At 36.4% G+C, this 26,846-nt stretch overlaps 6 protein-coding genes and 2 pseudogenes across 12 annotated transcripts; 6 read left to right on the top strand and 2 right to left on the bottom strand.

Moving 5' to 3' along the window:
- The first annotated feature begins 882 nt into the window (after positions 1–882).
- LOC140974636 (xylose isomerase-like) lies at positions 883–4,583 on the top strand. Its single transcript, XM_073438185.1, has 20 exons — positions 883–1,012; positions 1,157–1,244; positions 1,353–1,463; positions 1,640–1,714; positions 1,805–1,934; positions 2,019–2,110; positions 2,234–2,284; positions 2,444–2,520; positions 2,597–2,651; positions 2,725–2,826; positions 3,077–3,128; positions 3,255–3,300; positions 3,387–3,442; positions 3,621–3,672; positions 3,763–3,842; positions 3,926–3,996; positions 4,083–4,123; positions 4,199–4,298; positions 4,385–4,401; positions 4,529–4,583. The coding sequence occupies exons 1-20, from the start codon at positions 987–989 to the stop codon at positions 4,581–4,583; spliced, it is 1,377 nt and encodes a 458-aa protein (XP_073294286.1). The 5' UTR covers positions 883–986.
- On the top strand, positions 4,440–7,997 carry LOC140972916 (nucleobase-ascorbate transporter 6-like). Its single transcript, XM_073435394.1, has 9 exons — positions 4,440–4,621; positions 4,822–5,006; positions 6,082–6,178; positions 6,433–6,519; positions 6,880–6,938; positions 7,031–7,122; positions 7,226–7,303; positions 7,392–7,552; positions 7,661–7,997. Exons 2-9 carry the CDS (start codon positions 4,948–4,950, stop codon positions 7,877–7,879), a joined length of 852 nt encoding a protein of 283 aa, XP_073291495.1. The 5' UTR covers positions 4,440–4,621; positions 4,822–4,947; the 3' UTR covers positions 7,880–7,997.
- Positions 7,998–8,858: 861 nt separating this feature from the next.
- LOC140972912 (xylose isomerase-like) lies at positions 8,859–13,447 on the top strand. 5 transcript variants are annotated; one of them, XM_073435385.1, is made up of 21 exons: positions 8,859–9,043; positions 9,576–9,663; positions 9,772–9,882; positions 10,059–10,133; positions 10,224–10,353; positions 10,438–10,529; positions 10,653–10,703; positions 10,863–10,939; positions 11,016–11,070; positions 11,144–11,245; positions 11,496–11,547; positions 11,674–11,719; positions 11,806–11,861; positions 12,040–12,091; positions 12,182–12,261; positions 12,345–12,415; positions 12,502–12,542; positions 12,618–12,717; positions 12,804–12,875; positions 12,987–13,064; positions 13,146–13,447. In XM_073435385.1, the coding sequence occupies exons 1-21, from the start codon at positions 9,012–9,014 to the stop codon at positions 13,179–13,181; spliced, it is 1,497 nt and encodes a 498-aa protein (XP_073291486.1). In that variant the 5' UTR covers positions 8,859–9,011; the 3' UTR covers positions 13,182–13,447. The 5 variants fall into 5 exon arrangements, with proteins under 5 accessions (XP_073291486.1, XP_073291489.1, XP_073291488.1 ...); XM_073435388.1 differs by lacking the exon at positions 8,859–9,043 and adding an exon at positions 9,076–9,222; XM_073435387.1 differs by lacking the exon at positions 8,859–9,043 and adding an exon at positions 9,077–9,234.
- Positions 13,448–14,159: 712 nt separating this feature from the next.
- On the top strand, positions 14,160–18,051 carry LOC140972915 (uncharacterized). The gene is made up of 15 exons (XM_073435393.1): positions 14,160–14,679; positions 14,922–15,019; positions 15,108–15,208; positions 15,316–15,394; positions 15,526–15,586; positions 15,720–15,766; positions 15,850–15,942; positions 16,028–16,118; positions 16,244–16,292; positions 16,509–16,625; positions 16,712–16,859; positions 16,943–17,035; positions 17,128–17,196; positions 17,744–17,786; positions 17,886–18,051. The coding sequence occupies exons 1-15, from the start codon at positions 14,622–14,624 to the stop codon at positions 17,984–17,986; spliced, it is 1,248 nt and encodes a 415-aa protein (XP_073291494.1). The 5' UTR covers positions 14,160–14,621; the 3' UTR covers positions 17,987–18,051.
- On the bottom strand, positions 17,885–22,017 carry LOC140972913 (pentatricopeptide repeat-containing protein At1g74900, mitochondrial). Of its 3 annotated transcripts, none has more exons than XM_073435390.1 (2): positions 20,033–22,017; positions 17,885–18,312 (listed from the first exon to the last, which is right to left on the bottom strand). In XM_073435390.1, the coding sequence occupies exon 1, from the start codon at positions 21,949–21,951 to the stop codon at positions 20,500–20,502; it is 1,452 nt and encodes a 483-aa protein (XP_073291491.1). In that variant the 5' UTR covers positions 21,952–22,017; the 3' UTR covers positions 17,885–18,312; positions 20,033–20,499. The 3 variants fall into 3 exon arrangements, with proteins under 3 accessions (XP_073291491.1, XP_073291492.1, XP_073291493.1); XM_073435391.1 differs by having other exon boundaries at positions 17,885–18,318; positions 20,049–22,017; XM_073435392.1 differs by lacking the exon at positions 17,885–18,312 and having other exon boundaries at positions 19,457–20,245; positions 20,318–22,017.
- LOC140974635 (pyridoxine/pyridoxamine 5'-phosphate oxidase 1, chloroplastic-like) lies at positions 19,770–20,251 on the top strand. Its single transcript, XM_073438184.1, has 3 exons — positions 19,770–19,880; positions 19,995–20,150; positions 20,231–20,251. The coding sequence occupies exons 1-3, from the start codon at positions 19,770–19,772 to the stop codon at positions 20,249–20,251; spliced, it is 288 nt and encodes a 95-aa protein (XP_073294285.1).
- An 878-nt stretch (positions 22,018–22,895) lies between the features above and the next one.
- LOC140974634 (formin-like protein 8) lies at positions 22,896–24,504 on the top strand (annotated as a pseudogene).
- Positions 23,985–26,766, bottom strand: LOC140974633 (uncharacterized; annotated as a pseudogene).
- Between the last annotated feature and the right edge of the window lie 80 nt (positions 26,767–26,846).

The raw sequence follows: 26,846 nt of genomic DNA, 5'->3' as shown, positions 1-26,846 counted from the left end.
ACGTGAGAATCTGTCTCCGCTACCTTTCAGACTAACACAGTATCCTGCAAATAATGTTAGTCACGTAAACCGCACTGGACAAGATACATTCCAGACTATCGCAGTATCATGTAAATCACATTAGTCGGATAAATTTTACTGGACAAACTTTGTATGAGACGCTAGCATGAGAAGATGTTGGTAAGAGAAAGAATCAAACTCTTGATCATTGATTAAACATTCATCTATTACATTAATTCGAACATCTCTTTGATGACCTATCTAATTTTTAAGTTAACATATATGATCAAATTGTCTTCGACTATTGTTTATAAATGAGTCCCAAAGAACGTAACTTTATTATCCAATCAAGTAATCAACTCCTCTTAAATTTCATGAATTTGTTTTGATTAAATTAAATCTCAACAAATCTTCTGAAATATAGATAGAATTTTGCATTAAATGACGTGCTAATTGGGGATATCCGATTCGGCATCGAGATAGTCGCCATATCAGTTCAAGATTATCCACGCTTTTATTTCATCGGCGTGTGGGGTGCGAGAAGCCCTGTGGGCTAAGCTGCGATACGAAACCGAAAATCTCGTCAAATCCCATGAAATATCGGTTCCCAAATAAGTTTAAATTGTAATCTAAGAAAATAGAATTTTTCCTTCAAAAAAAAAAAAAGAAAATAGAATTTTAGTTTTACTAGACTACTTGCAACTTTATCAGCCCCTATAAAACATGCATCTCTTTCATTGAAACGGTTTCTCTGACAAGTTTGTTTTCTGCCCAAGTTCTGGCTGGAAGAATCGTCTTTCTTTGTGTGTTATTGGGTTTGTTGTCTCTTGTTCTTTTTTGGGTTTTAGGTGATACGTAGTTTACTGGGTTGGGAGAACTTTGATGTTTGTTGGAATTTTTTTTATAACTTGGTGTATTCCTTTTTTCCCTCAGAAAATTATTTGACCTGTGATTGATTTAATTGAATAAAAGAAAGGTGGCTTTTGATGTTGGTTTTGAAATTTAATTTGAGGTTGTCCCTTTGACGAAGATAAAATTTTGACAAAAGAAGAACTAATATATGTTGTGAAAGTTTGTTACTCTTGTTTCTTAAAATTAAGAATAAGAACTATTCGAGTTGGATTATCAATCAGCTCTCTCTAAATTCTGTTTGCAGAGACCTTTTTCTGCTCACGACGATACGAATGAAGAGTGCAGTCTTCTTGTTATTGGTTCTTTTTCTTAACGGGGTCGCTAATATAGTGGTAAAGATTCCATCTTTTGGGTTATGAATGTTATTTACTCTTATGTCATGTGTATGCAAGAATTTTTCTGTTGTGGTTTGATTCTAGACTGAATTGAATTGAACGCAGACTGCCGCTGCACCGCCAACGTGTCCTGCAGATGTTGAGAGTGATTGTGCCAATGGTTCTGGTGACTGGGAAGGGGAGTTCTTCCCAGGTATTCCGAAGATTAAATATGAGGTATTGAATTCAGATGTGCATATTTCATGTTTTTCTTCTTTATTTTACTTCTTATAGATTGTTGATGAAGTTTATAATGATTAAATTCGCTAGTATGGTTGTTTAAAATTGCTATATATTTTGTATGCTAACTTTTGTTTAATGTTGTTATGCCTTGAAACCTTTTGCTGATGTAGGGTCCTTCCAGCAAGAATCATCTCGCATATAAATGGTATAATGCGGAGGAGGAAATTCTTGGGAAAAAGATGAAGGTGAGAGTTTCATTCCATTTATCTTTTATATTTAAGCACCTTTGGAGGAAATATATTAATGGGCACCCATAAAACGTAAATTTTCTGTAGGACTGGATGAGATTCAGTGTTGCCTTTTGGCATACTTTCCGTGGAACTGGGGGTGATCCGTTTGGAGCACCAACAAAGATATGGCCATGGGAAGATGGCACCGATTCTTTGGCGATGGCTAAGAGAAGAAGTTAGTATTTTGCAGTGAAATTTTTGGAATTGTGATAATATGTGAAACTGAGTTGCTTAACTATTACTTAAATGTGTGATTCAGTGAGAGCAAACTTTGAGTTCATAAACAAGCTTGGCGTAGACAGATGGTGCTTCCACGATCGGGACATATCTCCAGCTGGTAAAACTATCAAGGTTTGTGAGTGCAGGAAATTTACATGTTATAGATTTTTGTAATACTCAGAGTCTGGAGACCACTTTATTTGTTTTTTTAATTAGTTTGTAAATGGCTGTACATTTCCTCTTTTCTTTTTGCAGGAAACTAATGCTAACTTGGATGCAGTGGTGGCTCTTGCCAAGGAGCTTCAGGTAATTTTTGTGCTTATCAAGAGGATTTAGTAGTTAGTACTTTCTATCTTATCACATTATCGTGACTATGTTTTTTAAATTTATTTTCCTGTAGTACACTTTGATAAATCTTTATCTAAACTGCCTTTTGATCCCCCCTTTCTTCATGTAAATCATCAGGGAACAAAGATTCGTCCGTTGTGGGGTACTGCCCAGTTGTTCCACCATCCTCGGTTCATGCACGGAGCTGCAACTAGGTAATTTTAGGCTAAATTTGACAAGTCATGAATTGATATTGAGCTCAACTAATGTTCAAATCTTGTTACAATCCAGCTCTGAACTAGGAGTATATGCATACTCTGCAGCACAGGTCAAGAAAGCCATGGAGGTCAGTAATCTTGGATATGTTACTTGCACTCTACGGTTCCTTCAATCTCAATGTACTTTACCTTGCATCACAGGTTACACATTATCTTGGTGGAGAAAACTATGTATTTTGGGGTGGCCGTGAGGGTTATCAATCTCTTTTGAACACAGACATGGAAAGAGAGCTCGATCATATGGTCTGAATATTATTTTATTTCATGTTTTTCTTTTCTGTTTTTACATCGTTGCTTAGATGTTAAAATTTTGTAAGTGACTTACTTAAAGTTGGTTAAGTTGTAATTGATTTTAGTAACATGTTTTGCTTGTAATTTAGTTAGTGACTTAAAGTTAGTAAGTTTTAATTGATATTAGTGATACCAATCCCAGCTGTGTTTCTGATTTTTTTCTCTCCAATGTTTTTATAATTTTTATTTTATCCTTTTGCAGGCAAGGTTTTTCGAAGCAGCTGTGGAGTATAAGAAAAAAATTGGATTTAATGGTGCCTATATTTTCTACTTTGATCTTGTTTACACTATGCAAAAATTTATGCATGTTTTTTTTCATTAAACTCTTTATCTATGTCACCTATGTGTTCCTGTGTATCTAATACGGATGCTTGGGTTAGGTACACTTCTTATTGAACCAAAACCCCAAGAGCCTACAAAGCATCAGTATGTTTTGTTAACTATCACACACTTAAGAATTTCTACTGTTGTAATAAATGTTCAGCTTACGTGACATACCTTGATAATTCCAGGTATGACTGGGACGCAGCAACAGCTGCTAATTTCCTTCGAAAATATGGATTGATAGGTAACGTGATTTAGTCGTATAGATTTATCGACAAGGCGAACTGATGGGTGTGTCGAATTGACATTCATTTCTTGACTGAGATGTTATATTCTTCTCCTGTTCTTATTTGGTTGAATTTATTCAATTTGGCACTTTTCGATAAGAAATAACCATGTTTTTACCTCTGTCCCTTATGCAGACGAATTTAAACTTAACATCGAGTGCAACCATGCAACTCTGTCTGGTCACAGGTTTCTCATGTTCTCTTCGGGTATTCTTATTTCAATCTGAGCACCAACTAGTTCGTTGTTTCCTTGTAATATTATTCTTTGTTTTTCCAGCTGTCATCACGAGCTCGAGACTTCAAGAATCAACGGTGTGCTGGGGAATATTGATGCAAACACTGGCGACCCTCAAGTTGGTATGTTGCTGCAACGATGAAATATTATATGCTATTTTACCTGATCGATAAGTCGTCAAATGCATAACATTTCTACGCTGCAGGTTGGGATACAGACCAGTTTATGATGGATGTAGGAGAAGCAACATCGGTTATGCTCACTGTTATTAAAAATGTACATAGAATCCTTAACTTTCTGTAAAACAATTCCTTGAATGAAATAAATATGCACTTACGTGTTTCTGCCTTCGTGCATCACAGGGAGGACTTGCACCGGGAGGATTCAATTTTGATGCAAAACTGTTAGTTTTCTTCGACTTCTCATTGCTTTATCATTACCATTCACAGATTGATAATATTTTTCAAAACGTTAACAGGCGAAGAGAAAGCACAGATGTTGAAGACTTGTTCATTGCTCACATTGCTGGCATGGACACTTTGGCTCGTGGGCTCCGAAATGCTGCCAAGTTAATCGAGGTGATATCATTATTACCCGTGAGCAAATATTTATGTATTATTCTCCCCTAAAAAATTTAAACTTTGGTATTCTTGTTTGGAAACAGGATGGTTCCCTTGCTGAGCTNCCCCCCCCCCCCCCCCCCCCCCAAAAAAAAAAAAGAAAAAACACCACCTCACTGCTCTTTTGTGCGTGTGCGTGTTTGTGTTTGTGTATGTTATGTGTGTTTCATTACTTTTGTCATTAACAGTTGGGGATTTGATGTACTTAATTGGTGGTTTAGGTTGCCAACTGTGTCGAGATAGGGTTGCCACAGCTCATAATTTTGGTTCTCTTTTCTCAGGTAACACTTCAAATTGCAACTTTTGTTGATGTTTATTTTCCTAATATGACTAGTCCAATTCCACTTACGACTACGTTGATAAAGTTCACTGTTTAGGTCTCCAATCTTATGGCTAAAACTATCAGCACAAAATTAGTTTTACTTTCTGTTACAGTATGTTTGGTGTAATTTGCTATGAAAACTTTTCTTTGTTATTCCAGTATTTGGTCCATTTCCTGCACCGAGGAAAGAATATTGTGGACCGCTTTGCAGTTTTATTTTCAGTGACAATTGTGTGGATTTATGCACATATATTAACTGTGGGGGGTGCCTACAATGGAAAGCCCATGAAGACCCAAACCAGCTGTAGAACGGACCGTGCTGGACTAATTAGCGCTGCTCCATGGTATGTCGAGACCTCCTTGATGATGGTTACAATTTCTGTTGTCCATGTGCCCCACTTTAGTTGTGAAATATGTACTGTAAACAATGACCTCTTGACTTGTCAATGTAATATGTTTTCATGCTAAAAAAAAATGAAAAGAAAAAAGTATGTGTTCTTAAACTGATTTTCCTTTAAATTAAATAATGTCACCTACATAAAAAGTTGAATATTTTATGCTTGTTTTGGAATTTATGTCATAAACTTCCAAATTTAATAAAAAATTGATGTCTTATAAGTTATAACTATTTTACCAACAAATAAAATGATGTTATCTGTCAATACAAGTGCAGAATGATGTAGACCGATTAGACATTCTACATTACTTAATTGCCACTTCGGTCAATCAAATCATGCCTTGCAGGCCGAAGAGTTCTCTCCTAAATATATAACTATCTAAATAATTATTTGTCTCTTGATATAAATGATAAAATTCAGCCAACCAGTTTATGCTATTCCAACGGTCGATGCACTCATGGTGTGGGGAGGATGAATGAGGGTCAATACCAGTTTACGTCATGCAGTTGTTTTTCCAGAGGACTTGTCATTGAAATTACTTGATCTTTTGTCATATAATCTCCTATGCATTTCTTAAATGAAATATGTGGGGAATGCTGACTGTTTTTTGTTCACTCTTTTCCGACCTTCCATGATGAATTTCCCACTTGGATTGTTTCGGTATATTTCTGTATGGAATTGCAGATCCTTTTACCTGAATAGAGATATGTGGATCGTCTCTTAGTTTCTTAAGTCAATAAGAGATCCACTAGATTTTACAGTTATATAATAAAACAGTTTATAAATAATCTTTGAATTTCAGATTGATATAAGTTTGATGGTCCATGCTCTAGATCTATACCATCAAACTCATGCTTGACAAGTATCGGGCCATGGCCAACAGCTCTAGGATTCTTAATGTGGCATTGGATTCATTTGCTATAAAAAAATGCAATTTTGAAAAGTAATCAAGTGTTACTGCCAACAAATGATGGATTGGCGGCAATGAAATGTGATGACCATGATGGGCTTGTGTATGCAGGATAAGAGTTCCATATCCCTTCCAATGGGGAGCACCTTCATTTGATGCTGGTGAAGCATTTGCCATGATGATGACAGCATTTGTTGCTCTTGTAGAGGTTTGATTTCTTCTCCTTTATCTGCTAACTATTTGACGTCCATATCTATTTCTTTCGTTCGGATTGTAAAGAGATTGGATGGCTTCACTTTGCTTTCGGTGCTATAGTCTTTCCTTTTTAGATGGAAGGCGTGCTATTTTTCGCTCCCATGGTATCTCCTGAAAATGCAATGGCAAAGTTGCATTTGTTACTGCTTTGAATTTGCTTGACTGTAAAGCTCAATATTCTTCACTGTTTTCAAATGGTAAATGCAGTCCACTGGTGGATTTATTGCTGTGTCCAGATATGCAAGTGCAACCCCTTTACCCCCATCTATTCTCAGCCGTGGTGTAGGGTGGCAGGTAAAACACAGCATTCTAGTTTCTCGACAGAAACACCATTATCAGTCTTTTCTTGTCACAACATTTGAAATGTTGTGTAACAGAGCTTACCGTGAATATAAGCAAAATATTAAAATGTAAAATATCCCCCAAATTTACCTGTCAAGATGTTCATAATGCGAGTAAGATAAGTAATCACATCTGACATCCAAACAGTCTCAGTTGTTTTGATTGTGAGAACTTTTGAATGAGATCTGCTATACATTTTAACTGATTACTTTCAGGATTGTCACGATCAATAAAAGATCTTTACTGTATGCTATGTGGATAAATATGTACTTTAATGTTAAATAAAATCAGGGTTTGTCATGTCGATTGCAGGGCATTGCAATCTTGTTATCTGGTGTGTTTGGAACTGCAAATGGGTCATCTGTGTCCATGTAAGACACTTGCAGTTGATCTCTGCCTGATTTTTGAGTTAATGAGTTTCAGACTCGACTTGTGATACAACTTTTATTCTCTACCTGTGCAGTGAGAATGCTGGCCTGTTAGCGATGACATGTGTTGGCAGTCGAAGAGTAGTGCAGATATCTGCTGTATTCATGCTTTTCTTTTCTGTTCTTGGTAAAGTTCTTCGAGCTTTTCCTTTTTAGAAATCTGAAATTTATGTGTGCTTTCTTCTAAATCTATCCCATCTCTAGACGAGCCATAATTTATCCTCTTGCAGGAAAATTTGGAGCAGTCTTTGCTTCAATACCGACACCTATTGTGGCTGCTTTGTACTGCCTTTTTTTTGCCTATGCTGGTATGCATATAATATCCTACAGTGTGCTCTGAGATGAAACCTTACCCAGATTTGTACAGTAAATGCAAAGTCATAATTCTTGTTACAGGTTCCGCTGGTTTAAGTTTTCTCCAGTTCTGTAACCTCAACAGTTTCCGGACCAAATTCATACTAGGCCTCTCTATTTACCTGGGCTTGTCTGTGCCCCAGTACTTCAAGGAGTACACTGCCATCAACACATATGGTCCTGTTCACACATCGGGTCGATGGGTATGCACAAGCACTGAGCTCCTGAATTTCTCACAATCAATTTGGCTTAGAAAAACAACTTTTTCCACCCTGTTTTTAACTCTTTTTTCTTGTTCTAATTGTGTCCAGTTCAATGACATAGTGAACGTACCCTTTTCATCGAAACCTTTTGTGGCTGGTATTCTTGCATATTTCTTGGACAATACATTACACAAGAAGGATGGGCAGATAAGGAAAGATAGGGGCAAGCATTGGTGGGATAAATTCCGTACATTCAAGTCCGATCCAAGAAGTGAGGAATTCTATTCACTTCCTTTCCATCTTAACAAACATTTCCCATCTGTGTGATGTTTTATGTCTTCAAAACATCGAATCTTCCTCGGTTGGTAATGTTGTGTTCTGTATGAAAGTAGAAAATGTGCTTGTAGAATCTCTACTCCACTTTCCAAATTGGCATTCATGCGTATACGCTCGTGTATTACCAGCAGATTTTGTTACACACACACACACACACACACACAACCACGTCGTTCTAAATTATATATAAAATGATAAAAAGATCTTCATAATCCAACCACGTCATTCTAAATTATATATATAGATGGATATTTAGGAAAATAAATTTGGTCTAACTATTTTTTTAAAAAAATTATATAATTTTGTTTTTTAGATAATGATTGATTAGAGTTAAATAATAAAATATATTTTAAATTTTTTTAATGTTTTATCACAATGTTAGGATTACAATTTTTTCGAGATTATTTTTTTATTTTCCAATAATCTGTGTTTGACATGTAGATAAAAAGGAATTAGGATTTAAAACGAAGTTTAAAAATCGATTGACTTATAATTAAAATCACATCTAATAAATTTTAAAATTTTTAAATGACGTGAGAATCTGTCTCCGCTACCTTTCAGACTAACACAGTATCCTGCAAATAATGTTAGTCACGTAAACCGCACTGGACAAGATACATTCCAGACTATCGCAGTATCATGTAAATCACATTAGTCGGATAAATTTTACTGGACAAACTTTGTATGAGACGCTAGCATGAGAAGATGTTGGTAAGAGAAAGAATCAAACTCTTGATCATTGATTAAACATTCATCTATTACATTAATTCGAACATCTCTTTGATGACCTATCTAATTTTTAAGTTAACATATATGATCAAATTGTCTTCGACTATTGTTTATAAATGAGTCCCAAAGAACGTAACTTTATTATCCAATCAAGTAATCAACTCCTCTTAAATTTCATGAATTTGTTTTGATTAAATTAAATCTCAACAAATCTTCTGAAATATAGATAGAATTTTGCATTAAATGACGTGCTAATTGGGGATATCCGATTCGGCATCGAGATAGTCGCCATATCAGTTCAAGATTATCCACGCTTTTATTTCATCGGCGTGTGGGGTGCGAGAAGCCCTGTGGGCTAAGCTGCGATACGAAACCGAAAATCTCGTCAAATCCCATGAAATATCGGTTCCCAAATAAGTTTAAATTGTAATCTAAGAAAATAGAATTTTTCCTTCAAAAAAAAAAAAAGAAAATAGAATTTTAGTTTTACTAGACTACTTGCAACTTTATCAGCCCCTATAAAACATGCATCTCTTTCATTGAAACGGTTTCTCTGACAAGTTTGTTTTCTGCCCAAGTTCTGGCTGGAAGAATCGTCTTTCTTTGTGTGTTATTGGGTTTGTTGTCTCTTGTTCTTTTTTGGGTTTTAGGTGATACGTAGTTTACTGGGTTGGGAGAACTTTGATGTTTGTTGGAATTTTTTTTATAACTTGGTGTATTCCTTTTTTCCCTCAGAAAATTATTTGACCTGTGATTGATTTAATTGAATAAAAGAAAGGTGGCTTTTGATGTTGGTTTTGAAATTTAATTTGAGGTTGTCCCTTTGACGAAGATAAAATTTTGACAAAAGAAGAACTAATATATGTTGTGAAAGTTTGTTACTCTTGTTTCTTAAAATTAAGAATAAGAACTATTCGAGTTGGATTATCAATCAGCTCTCTCTAAATTCTGTTTGCAGAGACCTTTTTCTGCTCACGACGATACGAATGAAGAGTGCAGTCTTCTTGTTATTGGTTCTTTTTCTTAACGGGGTCGCTAATATAGTGGTAAAGATTCCATCTTTTGGGTTATGAATGTTATTTACTCTTATGTCATGTGTATGCAAGAATTTTTCTGTTGTGGTTTGATTCTAGACTGAATTGAATTGAACGCAGACTGCCGCTGCACCGCCAACGTGTCCTGCAGATGTTGAGAGTGATTGTGCCAATGGTTCTGGTGACTGGGAAGGGGAGTTCTTCCCAGGTATTCCGAAGATTAAATATGAGGTATTGAATTCAGATGTGCATATTTCATGTTTTTCTTCTTTATTTTACTTCTTATAGATTGTTGATGAAGTTTATAATGATTAAATTCGCTAGTATGGTTGTTTAAAATTGCTATATATTTTGTATGCTAACTTTTGTTTAATGTTGTTATGCCTTGAAACCTTTTGCTGATGTAGGGTCCTTCCAGCAAGAATCATCTCGCATATAAATGGTATAATGCGGAGGAGGAAATTCTTGGGAAAAAGATGAAGGTGAGAGTTTCATTCCATTTATCTTTTATATTTAAGCACCTTTGGAGGAAATATATTAATGGGCACCCATAAAACGTAAATTTTCTGTAGGACTGGATGAGATTCAGTGTTGCCTTTTGGCATACTTTCCGTGGAACTGGGGGTGATCCGTTTGGAGCACCAACAAAGATATGGCCATGGGAAGATGGCACCGATTCTTTGGCGATGGCTAAGAGAAGAAGTTAGTATTTTGCAGTGAAATTTTTGGAATTGTGATAATATGTGAAACTGAGTTGCTTAACTATTACTTAAATGTGTGATTCAGTGAGAGCAAACTTTGAGTTCATAAACAAGCTTGGCGTAGACAGATGGTGCTTCCACGATCGGGACATATCTCCAGCTGGTAAAACTATCAAGGTTTGTGAGTGCAGGAAATTTACATGTTATAGATTTTTGTAATACTCAGAGTCTGGAGACCACTTTATTTGTTTTTTTAATTAGTTTGTAAATGGCTGTACATTTCCTCTTTTCTTTTTGCAGGAAACTAATGCTAACTTGGATGCAGTGGTGGCTCTTGCCAAGGAGCTTCAGGTAATTTTTGTGCTTATCAAGAGGATTTAGTAGTTAGTACTTTCTATCTTATCACATTATCGTGACTATGTTTTTTAAATTTATTTTCCTGTAGTACACTTTGATAAATCTTTATCTAAACTGCCTTTTGATCCCCCCTTTCTTCATGTAAATCATCAGGGAACAAAGATTCGTCCGTTGTGGGGTACTGCCCAGTTGTTCCACCATCCTCGGTTCATGCACGGAGCTGCAACTAGGTAATTTTAGGCTAAATTTGACAAGTCATGAATTGATATTGAGCTCAACTAATGTTCAAATCTTGTTACAATCCAGCTCTGAACTAGGAGTATATGCATACTCTGCAGCACAGGTCAAGAAAGCCATGGAGGTCAGTAATCTTGGATATGTTACTTGCACTCTACGGTTCCTTCAATCTCAATGTACTTTACCTTGCATCACAGGTTACACATTATCTTGGTGGAGAAAACTATGTATTTTGGGGTGGCCGTGAGGGTTATCAATCTCTTTTGAACACAGACATGGAAAGAGAGCTCGATCATATGGTCTGAATATTATTTTATTTCATGTTTTTCTTTTCTGTTTTTACATCGTTGCTTAGATGTTAAAATTTTGTAAGTGACTTACTTAAAGTTGGTTAAGTTGTAATTGATTTTAGTAACATGTTTTGCTTGTAATTTAGTTAGTGACTTAAAGTTAGTAAGTTTTAATTGATATTAGTGATACCAATCCCAGCTGTGTTTCTGATTTTTTTCTCTCCAATGTTTTTATAATTTTTATTTTATCCTTTTGCAGGCAAGGTTTTTCGAAGCAGCTGTGGAGTATAAGAAAAAAATTGGATTTAATGGTGCCTATATTTTCTACTTTGATCTTGTTTACACTATGCAAAAATTTATGCATGTTTTTTTTCATTAAACTCTTTATCTATGTCACCTATGTGTTCCTGTGTATCTAATACGGATGCTTGGGTTAGGTACACTTCTTATTGAACCAAAACCCCAAGAGCCTACAAAGCATCAGTATGTTTTGTTAACTATCACACACTTAAGAATTTCTACTGTTGTAATAAATGTTCAGCTTACGTGACATACCTTGATAATTCCAGGTATGACTGGGACGCAGCAACAGCTGCTAATTTCCTTCGAAAATATGGATTGATAGGTAACGTGATTTAGTCGTATAGATTTATCGACAAGGCGAACTGATGGGTGTGTCGAATTGACATTCATTTCTTGACTGAGATGTTATATTCTTCTCCTGTTCTTATTTGGTTGAATTTATTCAATTTGGCACTTTTCGATAAGAAATAACCATGTTTTTACCTCTGTCCCTTATGCAGACGAATTTAAACTTAACATCGAGTGCAACCATGCAACTCTGTCTGGTCACAGGTTTCTCATGTTCTCTTCGGGTATTCTTATTTCAATCTGAGCACCAACTAGTTCGTTGTTTCCTTGTAATATTATTCTTTGTTTTTCCAGCTGTCATCACGAGCTCGAGACTTCAAGAATCAACGGTGTGCTGGGGAATATTGATGCAAACACTGGCGACCCTCAAGTTGGTATGTTGCTGCAACGATGAAATATTATATGCTATTTTACCTGATCGATAAGTCGTCAAATGCATAACATTTCTACGCTGCAGGTTGGGATACAGACCAGTTTATGATGGATGTAGGAGAAGCAACATCGGTTATGCTCACTGTTATTAAAAATGTACATAGAATCCTTAACTTTCTGTAAAACAATTCCTTGAATGAAATAAATATGCACTTACGTGTTTCTGCCTTCGTGCATCACAGGGAGGACTTGCACCGGGAGGATTCAATTTTGATGCAAAACTGTTAGTTTTCTTCGACTTCTCATTGCTTTATCATTACCATTCACAGATTGATAATATTTTTCAAAACGTTAACAGGCGAAGAGAAAGCACAGATGTTGAAGACTTGTTCATTGCTCACATTGCTGGCATGGACACTTTGGCTCGTGGGCTCCGAAATGCTGCCAAGTTAATCGAGGTGATATCATTATTACCCGTGAGCAAATATTTATGTATTATTCTCCCCTAAAAAATTTAAACTTTGGTATTCTTGTTTGGAAACAGGATGGTTCCCTTGCTGAGCTTGTTCGCAAGAGGTATCAAAGTTTTGACTCTGAACTGGGGGCTCAAATAGAGGTCAATATTCATTGTTTTAACATCCATCTTTTCTTTGCTTTCTTTTGTTTTTAGTTTTTGGGTCTTGTACCTTTCCACTTCTAAACAATGTATAAACTATACGGTGCACAGGCTGGAAAAACAGACTTTGAGTTGCTGGAGAAGAAGGCCATGGAATGGGGAGAACCCGTGGTTGCTTCTGCTAAGCAGGTACAGTAGATTACTCATCGCATTTACTCGACTTCATTCGAGGGCTGTTTCCTTATGCATGTTTTCGAATAAATTCTGTAGGAGTTGGCTGAGATGATCTTCCAGGCTGCCCTGTGAGCCGTTTAAGGAGGCCGTCGAGCTTTATTAATTTTTCCTTTTTCCTTAAAAATAAGGCAGGTCGGGAAGTGGAAGTCGATGTTCTTCAATCAGGATCAACGTAGTTAGGATTGGAGTATTTTATGGACATGTGGATGAGAGCTCCTTTTGGATGCTTTTTGGTATTTAGTTTTAGGGGTCGAGTATTCACTATTTAGCCACCCTTCTTTCTGAATTTTGAACTAAATATTCGAAAATTGAACACATCAATTCAAATAAATTTTTTTTTTGTTTAAACAAAAAAAGAGGTGTAAGAAATCTAAAATATCTTCGCAAAACAAAATTAAATAGCTGATACAACAATATATTTAGAACAAGTTTTTGTACAAAGTTGGTTACTTTTGTATCTTATGAACTATAAGATATCGATAATCTAATAAGTATTTTTGTATCTTACGAGCTACGATCTATCGATAATATAAAAATTATGTTTTAGGGAATGGTTTTGATCTTTTGGGGCATGTGAAATGTTTTAAAATTGTAAAATATTGGACATCTGATTAAATATGATATAAAGTAAGTAATTTGAATATTTTTTGAAAAGTAGAATTAAATATGATGTTATTTACATTCTAAAAACGTTTGTTTTACCTGAGTAATTAATTGTTAGACAATATATTTTCTTATATAATAAAAGTTTAGTTTGAGATTTTATGTCAGACTCAATTGTAAAAAAAAAAAGAAGATTTTTTTGCAAAAATAATGAAAGATAAGTTGGAGGTATTTAATTCGATTAAGTCTATTGAATGACGATCTCACGTATTTTTATTCGTGAAACGAGTCAACTCTGTATATATTTACAATAAAATAATATTTTTAAAATAAAAAATAATATTTTTTTTACACGATCTAAATAAAATATACGTGACGCAAAATTTAATTTTATTATTTTGGAACGTTAAGAAAATCTTTTTAATTTATTATTGGTGAGTAGTGAAAAAACTGTCCATTAACCACCAAAACGAAATTGTAGGTAGTTTGATCGGATCAATTTTGGCAGGAATCGTAGGGGGATTGCCTAATTTCCATTGTCATGTTGACCAAATTCCTTCGTTCTTACCTTGTCTTCCTTAAATTAATTCACTCCATCCAAAATCTGTCCTTTTTTTGTACAAGTTTCGTGGTGGTAGTGCAGACCATTTGATTTGGATCCAAATAGCATATTCTCTGAAGCGAATTCTTTGCTATTGAGTTTTCATTCTCTTCGTTGCTCTCCACCTTTTTCTTGGACTGGAGTTATTTCCTGGCGCATCATTGGTTCCAGAGTTCTTTGTCGTTTGGAGAGATTTTCTATTTTTGTTATCAGGCTCTGACGTTGAGAACCGGTGGTGTTTGCTACATTTAGAAAGGCTGCAAAGTGAAAACTTGAGATCTGGGGTCGTGGGTTTCTTTGTCTGATCAATGGGGAGTTCGGAAGAGAGAATTGTTGCTGTGATCATGGTGGGAGGACCAACTAAAGGTGTGTGATTCTTTGGGTTTAAAATTAGCATTGAACTTCAGCTCTTGTTGAGAAGCGAGTATTGATTTCTCTAGATGATGTTGTTTGAAACTTTATGTAATTTCGTTATAATTCTTGAAACAAGAAAGTTCTTAGTGTAGTAATTGGATCTTTGATTTGGATATGATGGCCCTTTTGATCTTAATTAATATTGTGCTGTAAGAATTCATAATTGATGTTCAACTATGGATCTGGGGATGCAGGTACCAGATTCAGACCATTGTCATTAAATATTCCAAAACCCCTGTTTCCTTTGGCTGGACAACCGATGGTTAATCATCCAATATCTGCTTGTAAACAGGTGCGGAATACTATCAAAAGTTACTGATCATCTAAGCTTGCGATATGCTAAGTGTGAGAGTAACTGGCTTATTTGAATTTTTTTGTAGATCCCAAATCTAGCACAGGTCTATCTTATTGGTTTCTATGAGGAGCGTGAATTTGCTCTTTTTGTATCTTCAACTTCTAATGAGCTCAAAGTTCCCATTCGGTAATATCTATGTTTTTATATAATTTTTCTTATTTTCCAAGCTTATATAGTTACTCTTGTCCATATTTATCCTTGATGGTGTTGTCTGTTGATCTTTCTGGCATCAGATACTTGCGAGAGGACAAGCCACATGGTTCTGCTGGTGGACTTTATAATTTTAGGGATCTGATCATGGAAGACAATCCGGTTGTTACACTATGCCTTCTCTGATATTATATACTTTTATGGGGAGTTAACATCAATGTTGTTGAAAAATTAGAGAACAAATATTTCTGTTTGTGTTATCATAATACTGTTCTGTGTCATTCACCTGGCAGTCTCACATAGTTTTGCTGAACTGTGATGTTTGTTGCAGTTTTCCATTGCCTGAGATGCTAGGTATTTGTCTCTGTGTTTTCATCGTTGCTATTTATTAGAGTTCTGTGCATTCATGTGAATAAGTCTCTCTTTCCAATAGAAAGTTCTTTTGAATGTTGAACTTAATGTTGAGGCCTGAGGGTTTATGTTGCAGATGCCCACAAAAGATACGGGGGGCTTGGAACAATATTGGTTATCAAGGTTGATAAGTTTATTTTTTCAATTACATCAGCGCAAAACTTGTTTTTCTTGTTACTGATGTGCTCCCACGTTTTTTCGTACAGGTTTCTCCTGAGTCAGCTAGCCAGTTTGGGGAACTTGTGGCTGATCCTGATACTAATGAGCTGTTGCATTACACTGAGAAACCTGAAACTTTTGTTAGTAAAAATTCCGAAATTCAACTGATACCCTCACAACTTCTATGAGATGTATTATAATTTGCCCTTTCTATTTGGAAAACAGGTGAGTGACCGCATTAATTGCGGTGTGTACATATTTACCCCGTATATCTTTACGGCTATTCAAGGTGTATCCACTCAGCGAAAAGATAGAGGTTAGTCTTAATAACTTAGATTGTTATTAATTTCCTACCTTTCTGTTTTTCAACTTATTTTATCTATCTTCGCCACAATACCACCAAGACATCTCATGAAGCTTGTGTTCGGTTTTTTATTGCAGCTACTTTGAGGCGTGTATCCAGCTTTGAAGCACTTCAATCTGCAAACAGGTAGAATACATACAACACCATAAGATAATATATAAGATAATAAATAGAATCTTGACAGAACTGTAATCCAATTGTTCGGTTGCCCAAATCTCCCCAGACAATTCATCCTCGTAAACTACTACATATTTTGCAAGATTGGATCAATGATACAAATCTGTTCAGTTAATGAACTTATCAGTTTGGCTACTTCTGTTTCTCATACAAGTTCATCTGCAGGAGTCTTCCCACTGATTTTGTAAGATTGGATCAAGATATTCTTTCACCACTAGCTGGGAAGAAACAATTTTATGTATATGAAACCTTGGACTTCTGGGAGCAAATCAAAACACCAGGGTGAACAAAATTTTAAATACTCGTTCTTCCAAAGTATCTTACATCTTATTGATTCCTTCTTAAAAAATTTCCTCTCGCTTTTTCAGAATGTCTCTGAAATGTTCAGGCTTATACCTAGCCCAATTTAGGTTTACCTCACCACATCTCTTGGCAAGTGGAGATGGCACCAAGAAAGCTACCATTTCGGGCGACGTATACATTCATCCATCTGCAAAAGTTCATCCAACAGCGAAGGTTCCATATTCTTTGTGACGGGTTTTATAATTTTGAAATATGATATGATCTGATTTTGTGTTCTTCACCGTAAACATCAACAGATTGGTCCAAACGTTTCGATCTCAGCCAATGCTCGAATAGCAGCTGGTGTAAGACTTGTTCGCTGCATTATTCTTGATGATGTTGAAATCAAGGTACTGATTATTGAAACTACTGGATTGGAAATATGATCTATATTTGTGCCATTGGTTCTTTGATGAACAAATTTTTCTTCGATGATTGTTAGGAAAATGCGGTTGTCATTCATGCAATTGTTGGTTGGAAGTCTTCCATTGGAAGGTGGTCCAGAGTACAGGTAATCTCTCAGTCGCTCTAACTTTGATATTAATCAATTTGGCGCGATTCCCGGTTAAGTCAACCTATAACTAGTGATGTTAAAGTTTTTGCTGTTCCATCCTAACTGAATTTACAAATTTATCACTGATTTTTATGATAGTTAAAAAATTGAATCTTTTGCTTATGTACTGTCAATTCTCAAAAAATGAGGTTGTAGTTTAGTAGAATCACTTCGTCTTTTGGTGAGAGACCCTTGTAACAACTTTTTTATATGCTAAATGACTCTTACTAAAATTCATGTTGTGCAAGGATATAAGAAGGATTAATTGGAAAATTCACCACCATATTACAGAATCCATATTTCTAAAACTGTTCTACAAATGTGATGACCACGACGCCATGTTGTGTACACTGTGCCTGGCGCTATTTTCTTTTAAATCTAAGAGTTTGTTGCTATCATTCACGAAGTGGAGTTATATAAGAACATACTAATAAGATAGAAAATGGTGGATTAAATATTCCATGAACTAAATACTCTCTCGTTTACCTTTATATTTGAATTTCAGGGTGCAGGAGATTACAACGAGAAGCTTGGAGTTACGATTCTCGGTACTTTCACTACTATATCTCCCTTCTCTGTCAAAGTACTCGATTTCTTGCTCATCTTCGATCTTGATCCCTCGACTAACAAACATATATTCAAACCAGGTGAATCAGTTTCAGTGGAAGATGAAGTTGCGGTGGTCAACTGCATTGTCCTTCCAAACAAGACTCTAAACGTTAGTGTTCGTGAAGAAATCATCCTCTAAAATCTTTGGCACTTCAAGTACGAAAATTTTGCGATTTCGGTTTAATTCTTTATACGATCTCTAAGTAGTTATTGCCACATTTTTTTGGTCACAAATTGATGAAATAAATTAAATGCACAATATCATCCTGATGTTTGTAGTATTAGGGACTCGCCACTATGAAGATAAGAGTAGTCGAGAGGACTGTTTTTCTTATGTAGCAAAAAGATTTTAATACTCTTCCCAATTTTACAATGGAATTAATCTCTCAGAAACCCTTCTCCTTGTGGCTTTTGAGGAAGGTACAAGACAATTTTTCCAGTATATTTGTATACATATTACTATTCCTTTAACTGCTTCAAGAAATGGCCGATTAATGTAACAATGTTAGAAGACTATCGTCTTTCTAAAAATCGAGACGGAATATGATCGCCTACCACCTAGGTGATCTTAGCCAGCGCTCTTTTACTGTTTCAAGAAATGGCCGATTAATATAACAATGCTAGAAGACTATTGTCTTTCTAAAAATCGAGACGAAATATGATCGCCTACCACCTAGGTGATCTTAGCCAGCGCTCTTTATAACACTGCTTATATCAATATATTGAAAACTAATCTTTGAGTTTGTTTTACAAAAGTAATAATTGTGAAAAAGTACGAGTAACAAATATTAAAATTGCATTTGTTTGATATAATAATAAATCGAAGTTGGTAGTCTATTTCTTTCGAGCAAATTACAATAACATCCTTAATTGTATTTAGAATTGTGTTTTAAAAATCAGACAAAAAACTCTTATAAATGAGATAAATGTACTTGAGTTTAAAAAACAAAGGGTTAAATATAGATTTTTTAAAAGTCGAGGACATATTAACCTATTGATATTTTCAATTAGTTTTATACATTTCAGAACAATTAGCCCCTATTTCTTCTACCACGGTGCATAGAAAAAAGTGATTTATTTCATCTATATTTGAGGGCCATATTTCATTTCCAAAAATTTATCAGTAAAATATTATCTTTAATTTTTAGATATATACTTTTTTGAGCAATTTTTAGATATATAGGTAGATTGAAAAAGTTAGGGTCTTAGAGTCAGGTCGCCTTGCTATATAAAATAGGTGGACTAAGTTAATTTCATCAACTCATTTGGAAGTGGGTCAAACAGGTTGAGTCCGTTTGGCGAGTTGGGATGGGTTTTATTTGTTTAATTAATTTAGGAGTGGATCTCATGTGAGACCGTCTCACGGATTTTAATCTGTGAGACGGATCAACCCTACCTATATTCACAATAAAAAGTAATACTCTTAGCATAAAAAGTAATACTTTTTCATAGATGACCCAAATAAGAGACCCGTCTCACAAATACGACCCGTGAGACTGTCTCACACAAGTTTTTGCCTTAATTTAGATCTTAATATACGTTTCTATACACCACAAAGTATTTACACTCAAAAAAAAAGCTCGTGAATGATTAAATATTCTTGAAATAATTGATGAAAATTAAGTGAGAGAAGATTGACAAAAGATATAGATTTTAATGATCGTAAATATTGCGAGCAACCCGCCTAACTCAGGTGAAAATGGGTTGAGCTGGGTTGGGTTGCCTGCCGTTGCGGGTGACCTGCCCCTGCACCGCCTAAGTACACGTCAATAATTCCACAATTTGTCAGAAAAAGAATGAGCAACAATTATTAATTTTAACAAGTCCAATGAATGTGCTTCAGCAATTAGTATGTTCCTGCCACCAAGAACACCAACAAAGCAGCAAAGAGCCAAGCTAAATTTTTTTCACAGATAACTATTATGCCCTCAATTCACCACCTGGAATCCATGTCCCGCTTAACACAGAAGCAAGCTGCTGAAATCGAAGAATTACTCGTGGGCCGTCATGGTTTCTGCCTGGATCAGCTCATGGTTATCCACGAATTCCTTAAATTTCCAACTTGTGTTTCTTTTGTACTCAAGATTAAAGTGAATGGTGTTTCTGGGTAAATGGTGTCCGGAACTAATTTTTCCAAGTTATAACAGATCTACAAGTCAAGTGAATATACCCGTGTACTTGCAACTTGCGGTCCTGGAGACAATGCCGGCAAAGGACTCCCAGCTGCTCGTCATTTGCACCATTTTGGACGTAAATTGCAAGGTTGTTATCCTAATCCCCTCTATATGGATCTGGTGACTCAGGTACTTGAAAGGATCAAATTTGCGAGCGATAAACTTGTACATACATATCATCCACTGCTTATTCATAGTTACTTCTGTAGCTTGAATCATTGGTTCTGTAATTCCATAAAAAACTTGGTCAAATTTGAAACTCTTTGATCAGAACAGAAAGTTCTTTATGGTCGTACCCGGCTTTCAAAGTTATGGGCTGCCCTTTGAAATTCTTCATCTCGATAGCTAAGGTCATTTCCAACACAAAATAATTAGCAATTCCAAGACATCCACTAACCAGAAAAATATCTTGCGGTTGCCCACAATGCAGCGCACGAGGTTCCAAATTATTGCGCACACAGATATACAGAAGTGGGTATCATAATCTGAATTGCCGAGGAAGACGGCCAAATTTACTCTGCATCCTTAAAATATATTTCGCAAACTCTTGATTACCGGTAAGTAGAAGACCGTTCAGAACCCGATTTAGTGTAAATTTCCGAGGTAAGTACCCTCTCTCAACCATTTCTATCAGTAACTTCCCAGCAAGCAACATATCATCCGACTTTTTCCTCACAAACAGTGAACTGATCAAGATATTGTAAGTATCCAAATTAGGCAAAACACTTCCACCATTCATCTTCTTGAAGAGCTCCAAAGCCTTCTCTATTTCTCCATCATCGCAATAATACCGAATGATGACATTAAACGACTGAATGGTTGGCTCACAATCATCTTTCATTTTATTCATATAATCAATGGCCATTTCCATTTTCCCTGCATGACACAGCCCTCTAATAACTAAATTATAAGTAACGGCGTTTGGAACGTAACCCTTCCTCAACATTTCATCAAACATCACGATTGCATTTTCTACACTACCTTTCTTGCATAAAACTTGAATCATAGCATTGTAAGTAGCAACAGATGGAAGAACCCCAGCTCCCACCATTTCATCGAACACTTTTTTTGCCTTCTCGACTTCACCTACAACACCAAATCCATGAACTATAGTCGTATAACTGACAACATCTATATCAATCTTCCTCTTCTTCATTTGTAAGAAAAATTCCCAACCTTCCTTAAGTTGTCCAGCTCTAAAATACCCCTTAAGCAGTGTATTATAAGTAGTTAAAGTGGGCTGCAAACGCCTCTCAATCATCTCCCTCAAAACTTCCAGCGCCTTCGGCGTTTGCTTCCTTAGGCAGAACCCATTTGCAATCACATTATAGCTAATAACGTCAGCCCTAAACCTACCCCTGAAAATCTTAAGCAATTTATATGCCATTTCAGCCCGTTTCGACTTACATAACACATCAAGAAACGCATTAAACGAGCCTAAATTCTGTTGGCAACCATATTCATGCATCGACAAGAAGATCTTAACCGCTTTATCAGCTTTCCCATTAGAGACGTACCTTTCCAAGATAATGGCGAAGGTTTTGGTGGTGGGACCCAAATTTTGAGTTCTCATACGGCGCATGAGGGCCCAGATGGTTCTGTAGTCCCGCATTCGTGCAGCGATGTCAATAGCATAGTCAAAGGCGGTGGCAGAGTGGGAATAGAGAGGGTGGCAGTCGAGAGCGTTGAAGAATTGAAGGGCTTTGGGGCCGTGGTTCCAGAGGCGTTTGAGAATTGCGTGGACTAAACTTGGGATCCATAGGTTGAGAGAGTGGAGGGTTTGAGTCAACGATTGCTGGTTTTCTGAACCGAGGATTAGGTCGGTGATGGTAGTGGGGTCCGGCGGTGGCGGCTGGGGCGACGGTGGTTTTGAAAGGGAAGAGGTGAAGGGGCGGTGCAGTTTGGCGATTCTGTTAGGTACAACGGCCATTTTGCCACTGCCACTATCATGGTTCCCGTTTTGTGACGAGCACGTCTAAAATTCGCATCACATACAGAACATGGATATTCATGTGTACCAAAGATATATCAAAAGTTAATACTACAATTTTTAATAACTGAATTAATTTATCTTAACATTTCTTTTAAATAATATGCTATATTTGGAATTTTAAATTTGTAAAAATAAATAAATTAATTAAATTTTTTATGACAATAAATTCATCGAAACTGTCATCAGTCAGCGTTCCATTAACGTTGGTTGCATCAATCACAACAATGATGCTTACCATACATCTATTCACTGTATCATTTCATCATTCGACACGTTTCATGCACTTGCAACATATCTGAAACAAGTTTTTTAACATCTATACGGTAAAGGGTCCGAAAATTTCTACTTCCTAAGAATTATTTATCTTCGTCTAACCCTGACTTCAGAAACGTGCATGAAAATCCAATGAAACAAAACTTAAACCAAATGGCTGTACAGAGCGAAATAAAGATTCAGGTTGTTGCAACCACAGCTACGATTAATCTTCTTGCCGCGGGCATCACAGTCGCCAAGAGACTTGGGAAATGCAGATCTGATGCAGGTTTCCGTGCTGGGAATTTTTCAGGCTGCTCTTTCAAGGAGCGTATAACCCTGCGCCGGAGAAACCAGTGGCACCAACCACATATCCTCTACGTGAAATCTCCGATTTGTCTGCGTTGAAGCCAGTTTCCCAACACCAACATCCTTCATTCCTCATAATCTAAAATGTGGTTAACTCCTCCATCACCACCAGCTACTCCTTTGTCCAGATGTCGATTAAATCCAAGCAAATTCCACCACCACGACCATCCTCCGCCTCTGCCACCATTCCTAGAAGAAAATTCAAACCAGAACCACCTCCGATTCCACCAAAATTAAGGCATTCATTACCAGCCTAGCCAATGGGTCTCATTTCACCACATAACCTACGCATTCCTTCGAGAGGAGTAGAAATCTACACTACGAGTATGGAAAATCTTGCCATGGATAAAGGGAAAGCAAATGAAGAACTTCGAACAAGACTGAAGCCATTACACTGGGACAAGGTTGCTGCTAATGCAGATCATTCAATGGTATGGAATGAGATGGATAACAATCTTTTAGGTAACAGCGAACCTTTATGCATTGTCTTCTCATTCGTGTTTGTCACCGATCGAACTTTCGTTGAAATTGTCATTCTTTCTATGTCATTCTATCAGGTTTTATAATGCACTGATGGAAACCCTGTTCAGTTACAAAACAGCCAGCAAAAAATCAAGCAACAGAAATAGTAAATCAACATGTGAGGGGCAATTCTAACTCAGGTCAGTCTGCTCAAATGTTCATTCACGGTCCACGAAATTCCCAAAATACCGCAATCGTCCTCAAGTCTCTAGCAGTTTCTCGGAATGAAATTCTCGAAGCTTTATTGGAGGGCCGAGAACTTGACATTGCCACCCTTGAAAAACTTAACAAGATTAGCCCAACTCGAGAAGAGATAACCAAAATACTTGTATTCGGTGAGAACCCAACAAAGCCAGCTGATGCCAAGTCTTTCATCTACCAAATCTTGAAAGTTGTTCCCTCAGCATTCATCCGCTTCAGCACAATGCTTTTCAGATTCACCTATGACCAAGAAATATTGCAGATTAAAGAATGTCCGCAAACACTTGAATTGGGAAGTCAGGAATTAACAACTGGTGGAATTTTCTTTAAACTCCTTGAAGCTATTCTCAAGGTTGGCCATAGAATGAATGCTGGAACAGCAAGAGGAAATGCTCAAGGCTTCAGCCTTAACTCCCTTTGTAGACTCTTTGATGTGAAAAGTACAAATGTGAAGAAAGCAGCCACCACTCTACTTCACTTTGTTGTTGAACAAGTAATTCGATCAGAAGGTAAACATCACATTATTAATAGAGACAATAAACCTGGTGGCATTAGCAAAACAGAACACGGACAAGATAAGATAAAACTTCAAATATCAAGAATTCAGAGGAAATTGATACGGAGTGTCTAATGCTAGGATTACAAGCATTCAGGTGTTTAGGTTCTGAGTTTAGTAAATGTGAAGAAAGCAGCCACCATAGACTTTGACAGTTTCATGAACACATATTCAACTCTGGCATAAAAGGTCGATGAGATTAAGCAGACTTTGATGTGCAGCAAGGTTGAACAAGGTGAACATTTAAGGGATATGAAAAAGTTTTGAAGGATAGTAAAGAGAAACTTAATTTGGTGAGAAAGGAAGAAAGAAGAGTAATCGAGCTAGTGAAGAAAACAACAGTGTATTATCAAGAAGGAGATTTAAAGAATAAAGCCACGAGTCCACTTCAATATTTTGTTATTGTCAAGGATTTCTTAAATATGGTCGATCAAGTTTGTGCAGAAATCACAAAGAACTTACCGAAGAAAAAGGTGGCAGGTCCTGGTTCACCACCTCCACTACCTCCAAAGCCAAGGTCTCCAGTTAGATTTCACGACATGAAATCATATTTCTTGGCACACAAGCCCGGAAAAATTTCAAGTGACTAAGAGGACAATTCTTTCTTGTGACAAAGCACAAATAATCTGATGTGGAACTTGCATCAGAGATTTTCTGCAGATTATATTGTAAGCTGATATATTGAAGGATATTATGCTGGTTGATACCGAATACCGACCATGAATAAATCAACTGAATATCAATCAATTCATCATATTAATTCTTGAGGCATTCCGAACGACTTGTATAAAATCGAGAGTAATAGTAATAGGAGAATAAACCAGTATCGTTCTAACACAGAAAACTAGAAAATACAAGATGAGTAATATAGCTGATAAGGACAAATTGTATTTTAAGATATTTTCAGCCAAATATCCAAATTTATTCTTACGCAGTGGGATAAAACAACTTTAATTCAAAAACTAGAATATCATTTACGTGAGTGGCCACCACAATACTTTTTTATTTGGTACTTTTAGAAGCATTTAGTTATAATCGATATAATCTCACATTTATAGTTAGTAGAAAATTACTTCAGCGAAAATCTAATTGAAGATTGGCTAGGACAATGCTTCGAGACTTTAGCCATCCAAAAGCAAGGCCATTTCAACCATAGAAATTGCATCATCAGATATGCCAAAATCCAATATTACATATGAAATCATGTAACTTTCACCAGATACAGTGATTTTTTCGCACTTACAATTAAAACAATAATCTACAGTTGAGCACCAGACATAAGGATCAAGCATTCATACGCCGACTAATTGCTCCAGGGCATCATACAAGCAGAAGACATCAAGATCACCACGTGTTTAAAGTGAAAATCACACTCAACCCAATCTTTGACACTAGTTAAACTGAAAAATGATAAATATGCTGCTAAACTTCGGAAGTTGCGGAAGTAATTCAAAGAGATGAAAGCTTTCAAATGGTTCGGAACAATGTTATCATCAAGAATAGTGTAAGTTGTTGCAATGATAAACTAATTATTATACTGCAAGTAAATTTATGTAATCAATTTCTATCTCACCTTATCTATTCACATGATAACATTTTCTCATCAGCACCAAAATCAATAGAGAACTACGATTACCCTGTGCTTCAGAAATGTTTCTACACGAATATCAAAGACTGTAAAATTAGTCTGAACAGTGAAACACGTTCAAGACATGCTGGAAAAGGAGACACCCAAAAGTTCAAGGAACGGAGACTCTTCCTAAGATCTTGTTATCATGCTATAAGATCGTTCCAATTGATAACTCAAACTTCCTCCATCAAAAGTTGCCTCTCATTTGACACGGTTGTGGTCATAGTGCTTCCTGCAACAGGGACAACGCCCATCTTCCTCCAGAGTCCTCTTGTAACAAAAAAGCAGAGCCGGAAACCACACTGACATGGGAGGAAACTCGAGTCTGTGCAGTCTAAATCCTCATAGCATATTGTGCATTATGTTGGAACCTGCTAAACATTCTTACAATCCCAAAAAGATTTTCCGCAGCCAAACTGCGACTCCGATTTCAAGGGGAAACTATACTGCTTTGACAAATGCGGTGGACATCAAGGGCGAGAAACATCGTCTGCCCTCCAAGCCCGACAACTCATTTGAGGCATCTGTCTCGTTCCTCTTCTCTCTATATTTTCATTTGAAACATCGATCTCGTGGCTTGTTATTTCCGAATTAGAACTGGATTGTGCAGTATTTCCATGCTCATTCAAAAGTGGAGGAACCAATGCTGAGTTAGGGCTATGCTCTTGCATCTTATTAGTGGCAGCCAATGCATCAGCCACAGCTTCCCAATCGTCCAAGCATTCATCATCACCACTATCCTCGTCATCTTCCTCACTCATAATTCCCCAGAAACATCCGTTGCTACTAACGCTACTGCTGCTGACGCTGCTACTTTCCGTAAAATTGATCCCAGGATGATCACTTCCCAACATACCAATGTTGTGACTGGTGGGGCTGTTTGACGATGAGAATTCAGGTCACTAAACTGATTCATGCATGACCCATCACCATAATTCTCCTCGATATCCCTCATCTTTATCTCCAAGTTCTCTCTCAACTGGCACCTTTCCTTCTCCAAATGCACTGGAGACCCTTGACGTGTACTCAATCCACTATTCACTTCATTCTTACATTCATCGTTATTTTTTTTTACTGAAATAATTAGAACACAATGACCAAATAGTACCAAATAAAATTCTAAACAACAGGTCATTAAACTACTGTGCGCAAAAAAATGAAAATTATTAAGAACCTGAAGCAAATAAAGTTAGACCTCACGAAGCAGCATATGCATTGCTGTACAAACATGGCATACAAACCTAAAAAATAATAAAACATTTATATACCTTAGATATACCTTTCCTATAGAAAGATGATATA

This window comes from Primulina huaijiensis, chromosome 3 (assembly GCF_012295235.1).
Source record: "Primulina huaijiensis isolate GDHJ02 chromosome 3, ASM1229523v2, whole genome shotgun sequence".
NCBI classification, from domain to species: Eukaryota; Viridiplantae; Streptophyta; class Magnoliopsida; order Lamiales; family Gesneriaceae; genus Primulina; species Primulina huaijiensis.
This window is presented reverse-complemented; position numbering and strand designations above follow the sequence as displayed.

Coding starts and splice junctions, on each gene's coding strand:
- LOC140972913 (XM_073435390.1), bottom strand. CDS start 21,951: ATGGCCGTTGTACCTAACAGAATCGCCAAACTGCACCGCCCCTTCACC.
- LOC140972916 (XM_073435394.1), top strand. CDS start 4,948: ATGAAGACCCAAACCAGCTGTAGAACGGACCGTGCTGGACTAATTAGC. Junction 6,179..6,432: donor CATTTGTTGCTCTTGTAGAG/GTTTGATTTCTT, acceptor TGGTAAATGCAG/TCCACTGGTGGATTTATTGC. Junction 6,939..7,030: donor AATGGGTCATCTGTGTCCAT/GTAAGACACTTG, acceptor CTACCTGTGCAG/TGAGAATGCTGGCCTGTTAG.
- LOC140974635 (XM_073438184.1), top strand. CDS start 19,770: ATGCCCTCAATTCACCACCTGGAATCCATGTCCCGCTTAACACAGAAG. Junction 19,881..19,994: donor TCTGCCTGGATCAGCTCATG/GTTATCCACGAA, acceptor AAGTTATAACAG/ATCTACAAGTCAAGTGAATA. Junction 20,151..20,230: donor ATATGGATCTGGTGACTCAG/GTACTTGAAAGG, acceptor TTACTTCTGTAG/CTTGAATCATTGGTTCTGTA.
- LOC140972915 (XM_073435393.1), top strand. CDS start 14,622: ATGGGGAGTTCGGAAGAGAGAATTGTTGCTGTGATCATGGTGGGAGGA. Junction 16,860..16,942: donor AAGTTCATCCAACAGCGAAG/GTTCCATATTCT, acceptor AAACATCAACAG/ATTGGTCCAAACGTTTCGAT. Junction 17,197..17,743: donor GAAGGTGGTCCAGAGTACAG/GTAATCTCTCAG, acceptor TTTGAATTTCAG/GGTGCAGGAGATTACAACGA.
- LOC140972912 (XM_073435385.1), top strand. CDS start 9,012: ATGAAATATCGGTTCCCAAATAAGTTTAAATT. Junction 9,883..10,058: donor TTCCGAAGATTAAATATGAG/GTATTGAATTCA, acceptor TTGCTGATGTAG/GGTCCTTCCAGCAAGAATCA. Junction 10,134..10,223: donor TTCTTGGGAAAAAGATGAAG/GTGAGAGTTTCA, acceptor AATTTTCTGTAG/GACTGGATGAGATTCAGTGT.
- LOC140974636 (XM_073438185.1), top strand. CDS start 987: ATGTTGGTTTTGAAATTTAATTTGAG. Junction 1,245..1,352: donor ACGGGGTCGCTAATATAGTG/GTAAAGATTCCA, acceptor AATTGAACGCAG/ACTGCCGCTGCACCGCCAAC. Junction 3,673..3,762: donor GCAACTCTGTCTGGTCACAG/GTTTCTCATGTT, acceptor TTGTTTTTCCAG/CTGTCATCACGAGCTCGAGA.